Here is an 18,981-nt window from a genome sequence, read left to right on the forward strand (position 1 = left end):
GCGCCTATCTACTCTGTGCCACTCTACTCTCCGTCACTCTACTCTTTCAATGCACTCTAAGTCAGTGTAATGTATGCCACTGCATTCTACAACACTCTACTCTGCAAGGCTACACTCTGTAACACCGAGCTCAATGCCACTCTGCTCTGCACCACTCAACTCTATGCCACTCTACTGCACTCTAAGCCAATGCACTCTGCCCCACTGTATTCTTTGCTAATCTACTCTACAAATCTGCATTCTGCCATGCGCCACTCCACTCTGCCCTGCACCACTCCACTCTGAAACAATTGTCTCTAGGCCACTGCACTCATAACCCCTGTCCTCTATGCCACTCTACCCTACATCACTCCACTTGACACCTTTGAACGCTATGTCACTGCAGTCTAGTCTGCACCATTCTACTCTATGTAGCTGCACTCTGTCAATGAAGTCTACACCACTTTACTAAAAACCAATGCACTCTATGTAGTACACTACTCCACGCTCTGCCACTCCACTCTACGTCAATCTAGTCTGCTCTACGCCACTCTAAGCAACAACCTCTAGGCCACTCCTCTCAGTTCTACTCCACTCCACGCCACTCCACCCTATGCCACTCCACTCTACTTTCGTCTACCCTGCTATACGCCACTCTCCAACACCCTACTCCACTCCACTCTACACCATTCCACTCGATGCCACTCCACTCTACTCTATGCCATTCAACTTTTCTACACTACTCCACCCTATGCCACTCTGCTCTACGTTCGTCTACTCTGCTCTACGCCACTCTCCAACACTCTACTCCACTCTAAGCAACAACCTCTAGGCCACTCCACTCTATTCCACTCTGTTCCACTCCACTCTGTTCCACTCCACTCTGTTCCACTCCACTCTGTTCCACTCCACTCTGTTCCACTCCACTCTGTTGCACTCCACTCTGTTGCACTCCACTCTGTTCCACTCCACTCTGTTCCACTCCACTCTGTTGCACTCCACTCTGTTGCACTCCACTCTGTCATTCTCTAATCAACTCTACACCACTCCACACCCTTCCACTCTACGACATTCTAGTCCCTCCTTGACACTCCACAACACTCTACACCATTGCACTCTGACACTCCGCCACACTCCATGCCATGCAAATCCAATCTACAGCACTCCACGCCACTCCACGACTCTCTACGCCACTCCATAACACTCTACTCTACACCACGTTGCGACACTCCACGCCGCTCTCCTTTACCCCCCTAACTTTTAGCCATGCTGAACAGCAGCCACGCTGGTGTACAACATGGCTATCACATTTTGGCAAAGTCAATAACTCTTGCTTAGCGAGACCTATTGGCTTTGCCAATGCTTGCTTGTCAATGCGGTGTCTGCTTTGAGGGAACAAACGGGCCATCCTGCTCAGAGACGGCTGACTCGGGAGCAGAGGAGGGGTAGTTTGCCATGCCACCATTTACGATTGGGATTTCTTCTCAGTCATTCTCCACCATCTCTTAACTCGTCTTCTCCTCGGTCTTGAATCTCTGCCTCCCTCTGCAGTCGATGAATCAGTTAAATGTGCACACACTGGATGTTATTTCTCACTTTCGTTTACAGGAATACCGCCAGGAATTCATAGCCAAGTGGAAAGAACTGGACCTCGACGTGATGCTGTGCCCTGTTCCGTCCCCCGCCTTCACCATTGGCTATCCCGGGAAGCTGTCCGGTATGCAGCAGCGCATTCCTTCGTAGGGCGCCGCGCGCTATTTATGAGCACAGACAGCTGGCCTCACCTAACCCGGGGGGTGTGCCATCTCTCCAGGGGCACCATAGGAACACTACTTTCAGGTTCATGTGCGTCTGCAGGGCAGAGCTTGCGTTTCAACGCCTCCTGGCACTGTCCATGTGTCCCAGCCCTTCTGACAGACTTCCCTGCTATTTCTTTTGTTAGAACACAACATCTGAATTGGTTGCCGGATGGAACCCTCCCTTCAAGGCATACCAATTGCATTTTGTCTCCTACCCTGCTACTGTGCTGTACTCTGCACAACACTCAACTGCCCTCTACATCAATGCACTGACGCCACTCCACTCGCCATCACTCCAGTCTACGCCAATACTCTCTAAGCCACTGCAATCTTCTCTGCACCACTACACTTTATGGGGCAGATTTACAAGCATCTTGCGACAATTTTACGCCGCCGTTGCGTCACTTTTGTGACGCAGCGGCGGCGTAAACAATGCGCCACGTTGCGACTTATTTACAACGTGATGCATCTAGGCAGATGCGTCACGTTGTAAAGCCCTGCGCCACACGAAACCTGCGTCAGGTTTCATATGGGCGTTCTGTCTCAGGGTGGGCGTTCCCTCGCAGAAAAGCCCGTAAAACTGACGCAGTGAAATCTACAAAATTTCACTGAGTCAGTTTTACGACGCTACTGCGTCAAATCCTTATGCCTGCTTGAAGCAGGCGTAAGAAGTGACGCACCAGGTTGAGTATGGGGGGCCCCTGTGCATTGCAGGAGTTGCGTCGCGCTTGCGACACGACTCCAGCAATGCGCCGCCCGTACGCCACAAGATGCGTCACGCATTTTCCCTTCCTTGCACCATGGTGCGCCGCATTGTAAATGCGGCGCATCTGTGGTGGCGCAAGGAGGGGATTGCATGACGCATTTGTTCCGGCGCATCCCTGCTGATTTGCAGAGATGCGCCAGAACATGTAAATATGCCCTTATGACTCTGCAACGCTGCGCCACTGCAGTCTACCGCACTCTATTCCCCTCTGCGCCATTTCTTTCCCCTTCATACAGTATTCCCCTACCCTCCACCTTACCCCAGGTAGTAACACTAGGGGGCGCTTGAAGATCACTCAACCAGAGCACGACTGTCGTGTTAAATTAGAATTTTGCCCCGAGGCAGGACAGGTGGGAGGGATTCTTCCACCCTTTGCACATATTTTTTTCTTCCACCCTCTCCTGATCTCGATCCTGATTTGCCGATGATGTGGGTTATCTGCCACCTCTATGACTTACTAATTGTTGCTGCTTGTACGTTCAGCCCAGTGCCCCCGGCTGGTGGTGGCGTGCACTAATGCCTACTCAGATGTCTTTGCACGTATTTTGAACCCTGTCTATTTTTGTCTATGAATGAAGTACCGCGCAGCTGGAGCGGTCTTGAGAGGGTGAGAGTTCTTGTGTAATGAAAACGGATAATAAGCCATTCAAATGGAAAAAAACAAGGCAGTGGCAAGACTTAGGGAGACAAATGAAAATGTGCCCCCCCCAACCCCAGAAAACTGGGAGAAACGCAAATAAAATAACCTAGTCGTTTCACTCCTCGCTAGACATGCTCAACGCAATGCAGTTTTTATGGACATTCTTTGTTTAAACTTCATATCCTTGTCTCATTATATACATGTAATATTAATTTCTGTTCTATACTCCTCTTCAGTGAAAATAAACTATATTCTGTTTTCACAGTGGAGGTGTCTTCCCGACCTCATATGAGACTAGTTCATCTAGTTAAGTTAATGTTTTTGCATTTTATATTTTGGTGATCGTGGAGTGCATCGCCCATTATAAATGCAAAGAAACATTTCATCGCAATAAGCAACCTGACCTGGGATAACAAGACGCCCTTGGAGGTCAGTCTTACTTGGGACTGTGAAAGTGTCTCTATAAATGACAGTAAAAAAGCTTGCTGCATGGGCCACTCAAAATGTGTTCTGAGTTCCACACATTTTAAGGTCACGCTCTAGTGAAATAAAAGGTAAATTAATATAATTTACCTTTAGAAAACCAGAGTCTGTTAAAGGTATAAGACCGTTCATTAGTCATGTGTAGAATGGATCACTGCAAAATCTATTAGAGGAAATACAGGTAGTAAAGAGGCTTAGCATTTCCACTGCTAAGTGAGAGAACAAATAAATCTGGAACCAAGTTACCTTCTATACCGGGGGTTCTCCAAACCGGTCCTGGAGGGCCGGATCCATGCCAGATTTTTTAAATTACTAAATGTCTCTCAATGGGGATATCCACAAAATCTGGAATGGATCTGGCCCTCCAGGACCGGTTTGGAGACCCCTGTTTAAATCTATACAGTGGCCGAATACATTGAGCTGCTAGTCTGTGTCGTGCAAGGGGTGTGTTAACAGGAGTCTCAAAGAACTGCACATTCACTCCTGATCCATTGAGGAGTTACTTTCCGTGTCCATGGTAACTGAAAATAGGACTCCGCCACATGGCCCCTTCCATGGCAGCTGCGCCCTGTTGCCAACTATATGTAGGCTTGACAGCATGCATGCAATGATGTGACAAGGGATGGTTAAGTGCTTGAGTGTGCACTATTTGTCCAAAGGATAGATTAGTGCATACTCAGTAGTGGCCTGAAGCCCAGGGCATCCACGCTTGAGCCTGAGTTGGTATTAATGCATGCTGAGTGTTCACAATGAGCATAGCTTTAGAGCCTTTTGCATCTACTCATTGGCCAGAGGACAGTCTAGCTCCAAGATGATGAGTAGACGTGAAGCTTAGAGCATCTGCGGTTGAGCCAAGGGATGTATTGGAGTGTGATCAATCATTGCATGTAAAGTAGACCTAAAGCCTGGAACGTCCCCTGGTGGGACTCAGCTTGGATTAGTGCTAACGTTGACCTGAAGTTTAGATCATCCACTGATAAGCTGATCGAACAGATAATGGCACTGGGCCTGCTCCTTGATTACACACAGGGTAGACATGAAGGACCCGATTCACAGAATGAACTTAAGACTCAATCCTAAACTTACTACTATTTTGACATTCACAGAAGGCACGTACTACTTTTGGCATTCACAGAATGCACGTACTACTTTTGGCATTCACAGAATGCACTTACTACTTTTGGTATTCACAGAATGCACTTACTACTTTTGGTATTCACAGAATGAATTTACTACTTTTGGTATTCACAGAAGTTTGGATTTTGTCTTAAGACAGACTTAAGTTAGGATTTTGTCTTAAGTCTGTCTTAAGTCTGTCTTAAGTCTGTCTTAAGTCTGTCTTAAGTCTGTCTTAAGTCTGTCTTAAGTCTGTCTTAAGACAAACTTAAGACAAAATCCTAACTTCTGTGAATACCAAAACAAGTAAGTTCATTCTGTGAATGCCAAACGTAGTAAGTGCATTCTGTGAATACAAAAATAGTAGTAAGTTTAAGATTGAGTCTTAAGTTCATTCTGTGAATCGGGCCCGAAGCCTCTAGCATCAACTGGTGGCAGTGATAATGGACCTGAAGCCTAGATCATGAACTGTTGAGCCGGAGGATGGAGTGCTACATGCTCAGTGTTCACAACAAGAACAACGATTACATGTGGTGTAGATGTAAAGCCTTAAGCATCCACGGATGCAATGGACAATGGATTTGTGCATTCTCAATGATTGTATCTAGAGTAGACCTGAAGACTAAAACATCATCTGGTGAGCCAGAGGGTGGATTTTTGCATGTTCAGTGTGTTTAGGTGTGGTAGACTTCATATCTTGGGCGTCTATGGGTGAGCCATATTGTGGATGAACAAGATGTATGCTAATGGGAGATACTCTTTGATGCTATTCTGTGGCGCTGCAGAATTTCAGACTAAACTTTCTATCCTACCACATCTCATTCCACTGAGAAGACCAATGCTTTTCAATTACCAACTTGGTGAACTCGGGTGAGGGCCACACCAAATCAACACAGTAGGGCTAGATTTATAGGATTATAATAGGATTATCCAAGCACGTCCGCAATTGGACCATATGTCTTCGGGTTGAAGCTGCTGATTGTCAGAGTTTGCTACTGCATTAAAACAGTGTAAAAGCATCAACTTTTGGGGAGAGCACATTTCCTTAAGAAGCATCTTAAAATCGACTATAATTCTAATTCAAAATCTTGAATACTCTTGCACCGGGCCATGGCCAACGAGATAAGTGGAAAATGTATTTTAGTAATTCTTACAAAAATTCTCCTTTCAACTAGCATTCACAGTTTGTTGTAATTCATTTATTACAGTGGCAGTATCTTACACAATTCTCTACAACTTGCTTGACTTTCCTGCTGGGGTGGTGCCCGTTACCCGAGTGACCACAAAAGACGAGGAAGAGCTGAAACATTACAAGGGCCACTACCAGGACCCCTGGGATAAGCTCTTCCCAAAGGTGAGTGCAACATCTATATTTTGACTGACCACGTGGTAAATAATAACTTTGCTAAACAAGCATTGGCAAAGCCTAAATGTCTTTCCGTTTTGACCGCTTGACTTTGCAAATTCTTTTCTGCCAATGATGTGCAGACATGTAAAAAACATGTGGTGATGTGTATGCACACCTCATGACTTTGTGGACATGGCCCAACATGATGACGTTTGCGTACACATGAGACACTACACATGTATGTGCATACTGCATAACATGGCCCCATTCTGTTTAGTTTATTTACCATTCTAAGATCGTGGACACCATTTGTAGCAGTAAATAACGAAAATAATATTTATACGTGAGCAAAAGAGCCATTTTTGAAACCAAGTGGCAGGTACCATATCCCTCCAAAAAATCTAAAACCCTCCATTTTTTTGCATCTGGATTGGAGTGTGGGAGAGAAGGCAATGCGGGGGGGTGAGCAACAGGATGTGGGCAGATTAGCAACAGTGGAGCCTGAGGTGGGGGAGGAAACAAATAATATTTTATAAAAAGCGGAAAGAAAAGCTGAGGCAGAGCAAAACAATGCATGAGCAGGGTGTTTAGTTAGCAACGCAGAGCGTGCTGGGAGGTACGGGCGTTTGAGAAGTTAAGCTGCACTCAAGGGAGAAGGCAAGAAAACTTGCATTCTCGGGGAGTTGTGCAACAAATATAGTACTCTGAATGTGAGCAGTGGAAGGATGCAAGCCATCCCATCAAAAGGATGCAAGCCATCCCATCAAAAGGATGGTAAAGCAGCTGTGCTCTTAGGGTGGGACAAACACAAGCAGAGGAAGGAAAGTCATTAAAGAAGAAACAAGCACATGAGACAGACAAGAAAGTAAACCAATAATAAGCAATGGGCTGGCACAAAGCCACAGTAAGCTTTACATAGTTACAAAAGGTCTTTGGAAAACAGACACCTCTGTAGGTGAGACCTAAACAGTGCGCACCACAACAAGGTATTTCAAGCATTATTTATTTATTTATTTATTTAAGTCGCTTATACAGCGCACGGCTACCCCCAAAGGGGTGTCCCGGCCCTAAGACAGAAGCTCAGGAATACAGAGAGGATCAAGACAAGTTCAGGACTAAGTTCATGACCTGGAGAACAGCCACGTTTTTAATTTACTGCGAAAGAGGGATTCAGACGGGCAGAACCTAAGGTCAAGTGGGAGGCTTCACTGATGCATGCCTGGTGCAGTATGGCCAGAAGAAGAGAAGACTTTCATTCACAGACAACATTTTTATACTCCCCTGTCGCTGTAGTGTAGCCTTCCTTTAAACGAAGTACAAGTACAACCAAATAATGAAAACTTCTTACATCAATGAAGAATAAGTACAGTACAAGTAGCAGCTTTTCAAGCTTTGCTCACACACAGACAGGTGTACCAATTTGTTTACCTTAACCTTGCAGAAAGACCTCCTGGTTCAGGGCTCACTCTAGGAGCATGCAGTCAAATACAGGCTTAATTGCCTTGTTTCAGCCCTCACTCCCACATATTCCCTCATTCTCATATCAGCAACTCACCCAAATCACAATTCTAAGATGTATTGGCAAAGCCAATACGTTTTTGCCTGTAGAAAGGGAAGACCAGGCTGTTGGCTTTGCTAGTGGTTTTTGTTATTAGCACTGTGAGTATTTCTGAGGTGCTATGCATACCAAGTGGCAGAACCCAGTTCAGAGGGAGTGCCATTGGGGCAAGCATGGCTTAGTGGGCCCAACTGTGGGGGGTAGAACCGTTTCTCTACTGATATCCCAGGGCCCGACCTACTATTGATCCTGAGTAAATAGGCCAAGTACCCCTTCTGCACTTGACTCTGAGACGTAACGTGGATGAGCAGTCCAAGCCTCACTCGGGTGGGAGGTGTATAGAGGGGGTGAACGCGGGCTCACGCCTCAAAATGCACGCAGCAGCAGCAATGTTTGATAGTCCAGGGAAATACTTATTTTTGTGATAAAAGTATTTTATTTTACTGCTGGCAACACATAGAGAAATGCAACATTCACAAATACCTGCAAAGTCCCCCTGAGGTCAAGACTCTACCATTTCTTTAGGCCGTTCCTCAGTTCCCACTCCATCCTCGCTCCTGGTTATTACCCATTCACTATAGGCTACATCCAGGGTAAGCCCCACTAGTAGTCCGAGTCTCAAGAGTCCACTCTGACTCTAAATTAAAATCAGTATAACTGCCTGCTGTGCCGTTCTTAACAATCAAAGAGGCTGACCAGGGGGGAGCAATTGTCATAATGTCAACAATGGACTACAGGAAAGAATGCCTCTGCCAACTAACTGATGGAAGGTACTACACTCCCCTTCTGGAAGATCCAAACACAGGCGTGAATCCATTGTGACAGCAGCTTTGAACCAGGGGTGGATTAGCAAGAATGAGGCTGATTTCCTCATCAATGACAACCCAAGACTGCCCTACTTTTACACCCTTCCCAAGATACACAAGGGAATACGACCACCGCTGGGTAGGCCTGTAGTATTGGGCATATACCAATCGTCTCCGGCATTGGTTCGGTCCTTGAACCCCTTTCAACTTTCTGTGATTTCTATCTCAAACCATTGGTACAAAACACCCCAACGTACCTGAAGGACACCAAAAACCTTCTACAACTCCTTGGACAAGTTACCTTTTCAGAAATCTCCATCATCCTTGTTACACTCGATATAGAGAGTCTATATACGAGTATCCCTCAAGATGACACCCTCAGGGTCATGGCAAGAGCTTTAGACTCAATTGAGTGGAACTATGTAACTCCCAAGGATTTTATAGTCCAATGCGCCACAATGGCTCTTAAAGAAAATTATTTCGAATACCAAGGTGAGCTTTACCTGCAAAGTACTGGAACATCAATGGGCAGTACTTTTGCTCCCAGCATAGCTGGACTTTATGTCTATGACTTTGAAGAGAAACATATCCTGCCCAATGACAACCCCTTTCATTCTTCCATTACGTTATGGAAAAGGTATATTGATGATATACTATTAATCTGGAAAGGCGGAGAAGACAATTTGAAGACATTCCTGGCCTGGATAAACACCTGAGACCCCTACCTGAAGTTTACCAATCACTTCAGCAAAGAAACAGTCGTGTTTCTTGATGTTAACATCACTGTAAGCGGGACATGTTTGAGTACAACAACCCACTATAAACCAACGGCAAAAAATAATCTCCTAGACTTCTCAAGCTTTCACCAAAGACCCTTAAGGGAAAACCTTCCATATGGCCAATATCTCCGAATACGGAGAAATTGCACTGACATCAAGGACTACAAATCCCAAGCCTCTGATCTTACCAAAAGATTACAATTACGTGGCTACCCCAAAAAGATCTTGGAAAAAGGGAATAAACGTGCTAGAAACCAACCACGAGAGGCTTTGCTGGAAGAAATCACCAGGGAACCATCTGAAATACCCCTAACATGCGTAACTACCTACAGCTCTATCTCAGATGCAATGAAAAAATCAGTGAACAAACATTGGAAAATCCTAACAAGCAACAAAAGAACCTGGGAAAAACCTCTTTTTTCTTTCAAAAAAGGCATTAGTTTAAAAGACTCTCTGGTCCACACACGCCCGAAGGCTGGTACCTCTGCCTCCGGGACCACAAGGTCGATCACAGATGCATGGGGCTTGCCCCCCGTGACAGGACACTTCCCTTGCGCCAATTGTAGCGTATGCCATCTAACTACGCACACAAAACAACTTTCACTTGAAATAGGAAAGATATGGACACAGAAGAGCCATACTAATTGCAATTCGACCAACGTCGTCTACATGGTAACCTGTCCCTGCCAGAAGAGATATATAGGGATGACAACTCGCAAAATTAAACAAAGGATCTGCGAGCATCGCAGCAACATCAGGTGTCAAAAGTCAGCAACCAAAATGAGTGAACATTTTCTTCAACAACACCACATGCCTAATGACCTACGGTGGACAATAATTGAGCAAGTCACTTCGGAGAGAAACACCACCAACATTCTCTTTGAAAAAGAGCAACGTTGGGTGTATAGACTGGGCACCCACATCAATGGGCTTATTGACCAGATTCCTTGGTCTTCTGTTCTCAAGCGGTAAGCCTACCACAGTTCTGAAAGCTAACCTCTGCATTTTTCTCGAGGTTCTCGCCACGATCCAACGATCCTTTGCTCACCTTCACTTATGTGAACAATACTACTTAGTTCTGATCTCGTTGTTCCTGCTCTGTTTCCCCTGCTCTGTTTATCTAGAATCGAAAATATAATTATTCACCTTTCGATTCTGTCAGACTCGGCGTCATCTGACGAATGAGGCTTCCGCCACCGCAAGGCATGATCTAATCACTCACCATGACAACGCGAGTGTTTGTATCACAAGCCTCGGTCTGATCCCAAACTCTGCTGGGATACTGAGGCGCATGCGTTTTGTCACACCTTCTAAGCCTCCACAACAACGCGAAGGCTTGCATCCTAAGCCTCGCTTCTGCCCACCATTGCGATTGGGCGTTGAGACTTGCACGTCTTCATACACACACCCCCCTGCGGCCACGGCTATGCCCTCTACCGCGCGCTTTACCGCAGAGAGAGTATTTCAATGCCATTCTATCTCTGGACATCCATCCACGGGGTCCGGTTCGAGGAGATCGTTAGGTGCCTAGCGGGTGTTTGGCGTTGCAGGCGTAAGAATCTTTCTGTTATGACCACCTGGCACCATCCCGCCCCACGCTCAGCTAAGTAACCTTTACATCATTCCAATCGCTAAGTAGGTTTGTGTTCCTTTATTTATCTTTGTAGGGTGTGCCATTTGTCGCCACCACCCCCCTCCCGAGACCCATGAAGTGTGGATCTTTTAACACACAAGTGAGAAACTCGCCATTTTTATTTATTTTTTAAGTTTATTTATTTGTTAAAAATGGGTTGAACCGCTAGGGTCCAACAATAGACACCGGCCCTTCATTTGGGCGCATTGATCGCACCAGCACGAATGGCATGAAATCTGCTTTGCGATCGTCTTTAAAACTGCATGCCCTGAGACAGCCTGGCTCCCACAGTTTCGGGCTTAAAGTACCTCTAATTTCCACCTCGGGCACGCAAATTTTCTCCTTAGTCCAAGCACAGCACTTTGAGATCAGTGTTTGCAAAAAGACGCTCCAGTCCATTCATTAACATTTTTTGTATTGTCTTCCATGTGTGTTTGTCATTTCTTTCAGACCACAGGTTCTTCAAAATTGTTCGAACCCCTTTTTTCTGGTTTGTTTTTTTCCACATTTTTTCCACATAATTCTGTTTTTTAACTGTCACGTCCTCTGGCTAGGGTGGGCCTTAGCGCGCCTACACCACCGAGGTACACAATTACATGGTCCTGACGAATGCCCAGTAATATCCATACACTTAAAGGGCAGACACATGTTGACCCCACTGTAAAGGGGAAAACACCCAACACATTAGTTGGTATATTTCCCTGCACATACTTTTTAACCAATACCCAGCTAACCACGGAATAAAGTTTTTAGTTTGGCAAAGCTGTTTGGTATTTTTTAATCCACTTTTTTTCGTACACTCTGTCACAAAAAAAATCCCGCTCCGCAGTAACCTGGCGTTGCAGCACACCAGGGAGGCATTCGGCTTCTCCTGGTGGGCCCGATGATGAAGCATGTCACCACCCAGGGTGGTGAGTGAGGGCTTCCTAAAAATCCCTGAGAATTTCTTGCTCAAGTTGATTTGATTCTCTTTTCTTTTCTGTGCTGGACACTATTATCCCTGTGTGGACACTCTTCTGTTGATTGTAACGTATTGGACATAGGGTCAGTCTTGGAACCCCTTTCAAAGTTCAGAGACCATTGGTACACCTGTCCGTGACCACTGATTAAGAAAACTCCCTTGTTCATTCAAGACACACGGGATGTTCTGAATTTGATTGAAATCAAGAACATGGAGGGAATCAAATTGGATGTCATTGTCACCCTAGATGTCGAGGCCCTCTATACTAACATTCTTCAACAAGCAACACTTGAGGTTGTAGAGGAGATCCTGAGAGCAACCAGTTGGGCAGCCACAACACCCATAAGTTTAATCATGGAATTCGCAAACATACCCCTGACTGAAAACTTTTTTCAGTTCGAGGACCGTCTCTATCACCAAACTCAAGGGAATTCAATAGGCAGCACACTCTCCCCCAGTCTAGCATGTCTCTACATGTCCGACTTAAAGGCTAAGCATATTCTCACAGACACTAATACTTAACGAAGATAATATTGTAATTGTATTGTATTGCAATTGCATTTATATAGTGCTTACTACCCCTGAAGAGGCGTTGGAGCGCTTTTGGAAAGGTGGTCAAGAAATCATCCCTTCCTTCGTTACCTGGGTCAATGACCTTAACCCATATTTAAAAATCAGGGCGGACACCTCTGACCAGGAATTACCTTTCCTAGACTTAATGATCAGCTGCAAGCCAGACAAATTGGAGACAAGGACGGAAGCCCACAGACAGCCACAGTCCTCTGCTATTCAGCAGTTTCCACCCAAAAACTCTTCGGGTGAACCTCCCCTATGGGCAATTTCTTCAGATTAGACATAAATGAAGCAACCTGGAAGACTTTACCAACCAATCGTCTGAGTTTACCAACCACTTAGCAAGACGAAAATACCCAGTGAGAAAAATAAGAACAGCCCAAAAAAGAGCCAGTAAGATTAATAGGGATTCACTCCTGGAAACACAGCCTAAGGATGAAGAAAGGAACCTGACTTGCATTACTACATATATGCCTGAATCAAACGTGATCAGACGGTCCTAAGGAAGCACTGGAGGATTCTCATGATGGGTGACCTTGCACTCAGCCCCCGAGATTTGCTTTCAAAAGAATGGCAAACCTGAAAGACACGCTAATCAATACAAGACCCAAAAAGAAGGAGCCGCAACAAAAACTAACTTTGGGACCTACCTCCTGTGGTAGGCTACTATCCATGTGGAAAATGCATAGCTTGTCCCCTCACTAGCGCAACCAAGACAGTGGCATTGACAGACACTTTTGCATGGACACAGAAGAAACATACAAATTGCAATACACGCAACTGCGCATATCTCATCACCAGCCCGTGCCAGCTCAAATATGTGGGGATGACGACACGCCCTGTTAAAACCAGAATTACGGAACACAGGAGCACTATCAGGTGCAAAAAGACAAACATCAAAATGTGCGCCCATTTCACAGAAAGGAACCATACCACTAATGACCTACACTGGATGATTTTGGAATCCCACCCCCAAATTCGGAAGGAAGATCTGTTCAGGAAAGAGCAATAATGGGTTTTTAGACTCTCCTCCCACATCATAGGGTTAAATGACGATATCCCCTGGGGGGAATTGAACCGACCGATGTTGTCATTTGACATGAGTTGATAACAATGTCTGCTACTGAACATGCCACTACTACCAGACATTTCTAGGGAGTAAAGGCCTATAACAGATACCAGCCTAAACAAAAGACATGCATTATCTTCTGTTTTGTGTAGACTCTCCCTAGTAACTAACCACATCACCAGTTAGGTATCACATAGGGGCTATGCCCCTGCCACCACCACTGCCACCAGTCAATTGGGGCACCATGTCAGGAAAATCCTTCTGGTAACACCATGCATTGTAAAGAGACATATTCACCCCCAGCAGGGTTTGCCTTCCCTTTCAAAAGGGTATTTTTTGTCATCATACCTGAAATACCCTGAAAAAAATCACAAGTCCCAGCAGGGTTTGTCCGTCCCCCCCCCATATTATTCAAAAGGGTGTTCTTGTCATCACTCCTGAAAAGCCACAAGCCTGGGCAGATTTTTAATAAAGTTCACAACCAAGATGGCCGCCGCTGTTAACGTTTTAGCGTCTTCATGCTAATGTGCCATTTTAAATATCCCACCCCGCAACCACACCTCATGTGATCCAAAGCTGGGGTAGGAACACAGCTATTTGTCGCGCCGCCGCCCTTGAGTATGCATTCTCCGACAGCGCTGCCGAGCATTACCAAGAGCTCCCGGTAAGACCAAAACAACAAAATATTATTGATTGCCTGCCTTTCGCATACCTTTATTCTACCGCAGGTTGTGAGCAATGAGGGGGTCTGTTGAAAAGCTCCCGTCAGCCTAGACCCACTAATTAAGGGGTGAGTGTTTATCCAGCAGTCCAGTTCAGACACCGCTAAGTACTCGCTCACTTCATTATTTTTATCCTCATCTGCCCGTCACTACGAGATATTTTCCTGACAAAAAAAACGCGCTAATTGCTGGTACCGTGTGTGTGTGAATATGGGTGCACTTGTCTGTTGCAGGAACTACAGGTTAGGTGGCTACCCCCATTTTTGCACATTGATAAGTTCAAACATATACTGCAACAACTTAGTTGCTTCCACCCACTATTTGTGTTTGTGTGTCTCGTTTGTGTCTGCATGTTCGGCTCCTCAATGAATTTACTATTGGAGTAAATCTCGCACTGTGTAGAGACCTGGACATCAGTAATATTGTCCTCTATGATCACTACGGATTACTTGATCACAGTGGCGTCACTAGGGTTGGTGTCACCCGGTGCGGGTTACTCATGGTGTCACCCCCTCACAACTTACCGCATGGACCGAGTCCGCTCCGAGTCCGCCAGTGGACACAGATGGCAAATAACGGGACCATACAGAATCCTTAGTAACGTTTGTAAATTTAGTTCCTATATTTACAAAGGCCAAAGTGAACCACCTGCAAGTGAAGTGACGAGTTCAAGAAAAGGCCTGGCCTGCTCCCTGCCTTGAGCAATGAATCATGCAGCCGGCCGTGTGCAACTGCAAGCACAATGCACTGCCCCGGTCAGGACTAGCCTAGGAGGCTGGAAGGGCGGGGCCGGAGAGGGTATTCTATTTATTTATGCGTTTTTATATAGCGCAGCTTTACCCAAAGGCGCCAGAGCGCTTCACAATAGGAACAGTAATGAAACATGAGGAGAAAATTACAAGTGAACAAATTACAAAAGCAAACGTTAAGTTACAAGAGGCAAAAGTGACAATTGTGAGCAAAATCCCTGAATGTAAGAGCTTCACATCAACTGTCTGAATGCCAGATGCATTATCTACACGAGTAATTAAACTAATAACAGTGTATAAAAGCAATTACTAATGCGTCTTTATTACTAAAGGAACACTTTTGTGAAAAATTTGAATAATGAAATACTGAGCAAAAAGCACTGTTTCTAAACTTATACCTTGCAGTTAGCAGGCAATTCCTTAAAGATGGTTCATAATTCATTAAGGTATATTACAAGGATGGTAACCCGAGACCTATCTCACTCAAGAATGTCTGCAATGAAAGCAGTAACTCGCTGAGCTTCCTACGTAAAATCCAAATCTGTGACCTGCATGGTGCATGCTTCACTTTGCATCTGGGACATTAACTCTTTCTACTTTGTATGAGTCAGGCGCAGGACTGTAACTAGACTGCACACAGATCTCGCCAGCAAGTTTATTCACCACCAAAGTTATCTTACAATGCTTTGGAATTTGTTGGGTACACAAAGACCTCTGCGCCAGGTGTCTAATCCCAATAAACTATTTTAAAGTGAAGTCTGCTCGAGAGAAAACAAAGCACAATTAGAAGAGGTATAATACTGCAATATATGGTAGACACTCAAGCACAAGAAGAAACGTTATGTAGGCAATGGTAATGGTGGCACTTGTGCAAGTATCAAAAAGCAAACAAAATGCCATTACCGTAGTCCCCAGGGCAGGCCTATCGTGAATGCCCAAGAAGGAAGAAAGCTTTGTTTAGCGGGCCTGGTGCACTGACTGCACTAGTAGACCCGCCCGAAGAGGGCCGTGTTTTTGTTTGTGCGAATGTGCCTGTGCGCCCAAGAAAAAAAAAGCATGTACTACTGAATCTGATTAAATTAATTTGTGTGCCACTGCACTGCCACATTTTTTTTAACTTACTTAGTTCATGATCATAGCTGCCAAGGTTTCGGATTGCTATGTGTGACATTGTCAAATTTTCAGAGTAATTATGATTGGCATTACAACAACTATGAGTGACACTTTCTTGCGAGCAAAATAAAGCAATGAAGCCAAGGAAAACATTTAAATATCAGAAATTACCCCCATTTGAACAACGAGAAACCCTAAGAAGATCCTAAAACTTCTGTAAAACACCAGAAATGGAAGGGGACTAATCAGGAACACAGACTCCGCATTAGAGGGCAGGCACAGAAGCTGCTAAGAAGATGATCGCATTGATCTGCTCATTCAGGACCTGCACTAGCCTAAAAAAAGCTAAGTTTATAGCATAGCAAGTACAACTAGGAGCTTATACCATCACTCTGTCTCAGGCATTATTGTTTGCAAATGCAATAAAGTAAAAAAGAATGCTCGGAGTGCCAGCGCAAAACCTGGAACTATTTTGCTCTAAATATGCTTTTGTGCAATTTGTATTTATTCATCTATTTGCACTAAGGTGTAAAGCAAAGTCCTAAAAACCGTTGGACATTATATTATACTGGTTTTGCACATATTTAAAGAAAGAATGTTTTGATATATGACACGTTATGGTCATTTACGAACTGAGCCCTTTCAAAAGAGAAAACAATTCCTTTTTTTTTTAAATGTAGATTTTTTTAAAGATTGGCTATATACATCTGTCACTGCAAATGGACTAGCTGTAACCTTGAATATTTTAACAATATATAGATGCAGACTAGAATGCAAACACGGCTCGTGGATGTTACAAGGGTAATTGTGCTTGTGTGTTGAATAACTTTGTTCTTCACCACCTGTGTTGCTGGACGACCGGAAGAAAAACAATTAACAAATCCTCCTACCTCAGGCACATTATGCCAACTCCTCACCACCACACCTCCATGTCCCTGTGTCTGGCAATCAATTATTAGCATGCTGCAGAGCATCAGTTTGGACTCCAGTCTGCTATCTTTACCACGTGGGGCCCAGGCCCGGCCGACTTGAGCCTCCCAAAAAAGAATGTGATAGGCCCCATTCCTGGATCGCTTCTCAGCTGCATATATTACATTAGTAGAGAGTATACAACAGTATGACTCAGCTGACTCGACCCACCGCAGTACAGAAATGTGCATTTATTTTCAGGGCACACAGAGGTCAAAGCCAGGCCTACCTGTTATTATTTCAAAAATACTAGACCAGTTTAAGCTGTAGTATCCACTTTTTAACTAACCCTAAATTAATTACATTTTGACGAGCTGAGCCTTTACTGTGGATCACATAAGACGCACGGCGCAGCCAGCCTGTCAGTCACAGAGCTAGTACAGGGCGACTCTGCTGAAGTGAGGCAGGCGTTCGGGTCCGAGCTGCAAGAAAGTGAAGTTCTATTGTTGGACCGGGAGTGGGCACCACAGTGGACAGCGGCTCAGCAACAGGTCTGCAATAATGAAATGCGATCTCATGAGTCTGAAATAATTAAATGAGATCTCATAATTTTATTTGCAGCGTGCGTGCGCGCCTCATGTTAAAGTTACACAGACTTGGTACCCAAGTCAGTGCCAGCAGCACCTCTGAGCCTGGCGTAAAGTAAAGTGAGAATGACAGACAGTAACTAAACTTACTTGTCACTCTGACAGACTCCCTGCAGCGCCCGCGATGCCTCTGATGCAGCGCGCCCTAGGCCACGATCATGCTGAGAGGCACTCCATAAATTGCGGTCGATATCCCAACAACGCTGGGACTAGGAGTAGTGTGGGTATAATTAATTAATTATGCGGAGCAGGCTGCCTGGTTGAGGCAGAGCTGCTTGACTCGAGTCGACTAGGTTTCCCCCGCCGCTTCTCTAGCGACCTCACTTCCTCCTGCAGTGCAGGACGGGTCGAGTGAGTGAGGTCACATTCGGATATTAATCCCTCCCCCCGCGCCCACATTCAGCCAGTGGCAACTGTATTGGTGAGGGGCCGGACAGGCCACCGTGTTTCAAATGATGATTATATTATTTCTCTCTCTCACCGACCGCCTCGCAGCCTCCGAGTTAAGTCCCAAATTTGAAGGGGAGACCAGACCACGACGGCGCACGCGAATCGGTGGTGTGTGTCGTCGGTATTAATTCTTCGATGCACGCACTCTCGTCTCCTCCCTGGATGGCGCGCCGTGACGCGTCAGAGCAGGAGCGCACAGCGCGCGGGGGCTGTCCCAGGGCCGTCATTGATAGCGCTAAACATTGACGGCCCTGGGACCCACTGCAGTGAGTGCACAGACACACTCACTGAACTGACTGTAGCACCAGTATTTTAATTTTTTTTGTAAGAAGGTGCGCAACTGCGCACAGCGCACACAGTGGCAGCTAACTAACTACATTGGTGTCACCCCAGATGGGGTGACACCCGGTGCGGCCCGCACCCCCCTAGTGACGCCGCTGCTTGATCATGCCGACATTGATTTCCTCAACTGCATGCTGATAACGCTAAATCACACTGGAATTTCCCAGTACTTTGTACCCAGAAGCACACTAAAGCACAGCACAAGGGATAGGAATGAGTTCCCTTTTTGGTCAACAAGTATCTCACTGCTGCCTGATCCACACCAGGTTCATTTTGACAACCAAGCACCTTGGGATTCTGCTGCACCTTTTTAAAACTGTTTTTATGATTGCGGGGAATGAGATTTTGATACCCTTTTTGATCACTTAGATACTAATCTCATTCATCAATTTGGATCGGTTATTTTCTGTCATTGAGTAAAAGACAAACCCCGCATAGGTTAAATTAACCCCATAAACTGACGCAACTGTGAAGGACCACTTACGACTGATGAAGTTTTAAAAGTTTAATATAAAATCAGAATTAAGTGCATATACAAT

The 18,981-nt window shown here is 45.3% G+C and overlaps 1 protein-coding gene across 1 annotated transcript in view; it reads left to right on the forward strand.

Annotated features, from left to right (window-relative positions):
- LOC147747101 (vitamin D3 hydroxylase-associated protein-like) overlaps positions 1 to 18,981 on the forward strand; it is a 374,791-nt gene that overhangs the window by 325,528 nt on the left and 30,282 nt on the right. The window contains exons 13-14 of the mRNA XM_086952349.1: positions 1,588 to 1,696; positions 5,992 to 6,137. Of these exons, the coding sequence (XP_086808475.1) occupies positions 1,588 to 1,696; positions 5,992 to 6,137 (255 nt within the window). The remainder of the gene's footprint in view (positions 1 to 1,587; positions 1,697 to 5,991; positions 6,138 to 18,981) is intronic.

This window comes from Lissotriton vulgaris, chromosome 1_1, assembly GCF_964263255.1.
Source record: "Lissotriton vulgaris chromosome 1_1, aLisVul1.2, whole genome shotgun sequence".
NCBI classification, from domain to species: domain Eukaryota; kingdom Metazoa; phylum Chordata; class Amphibia; order Caudata; family Salamandridae; genus Lissotriton; species Lissotriton vulgaris.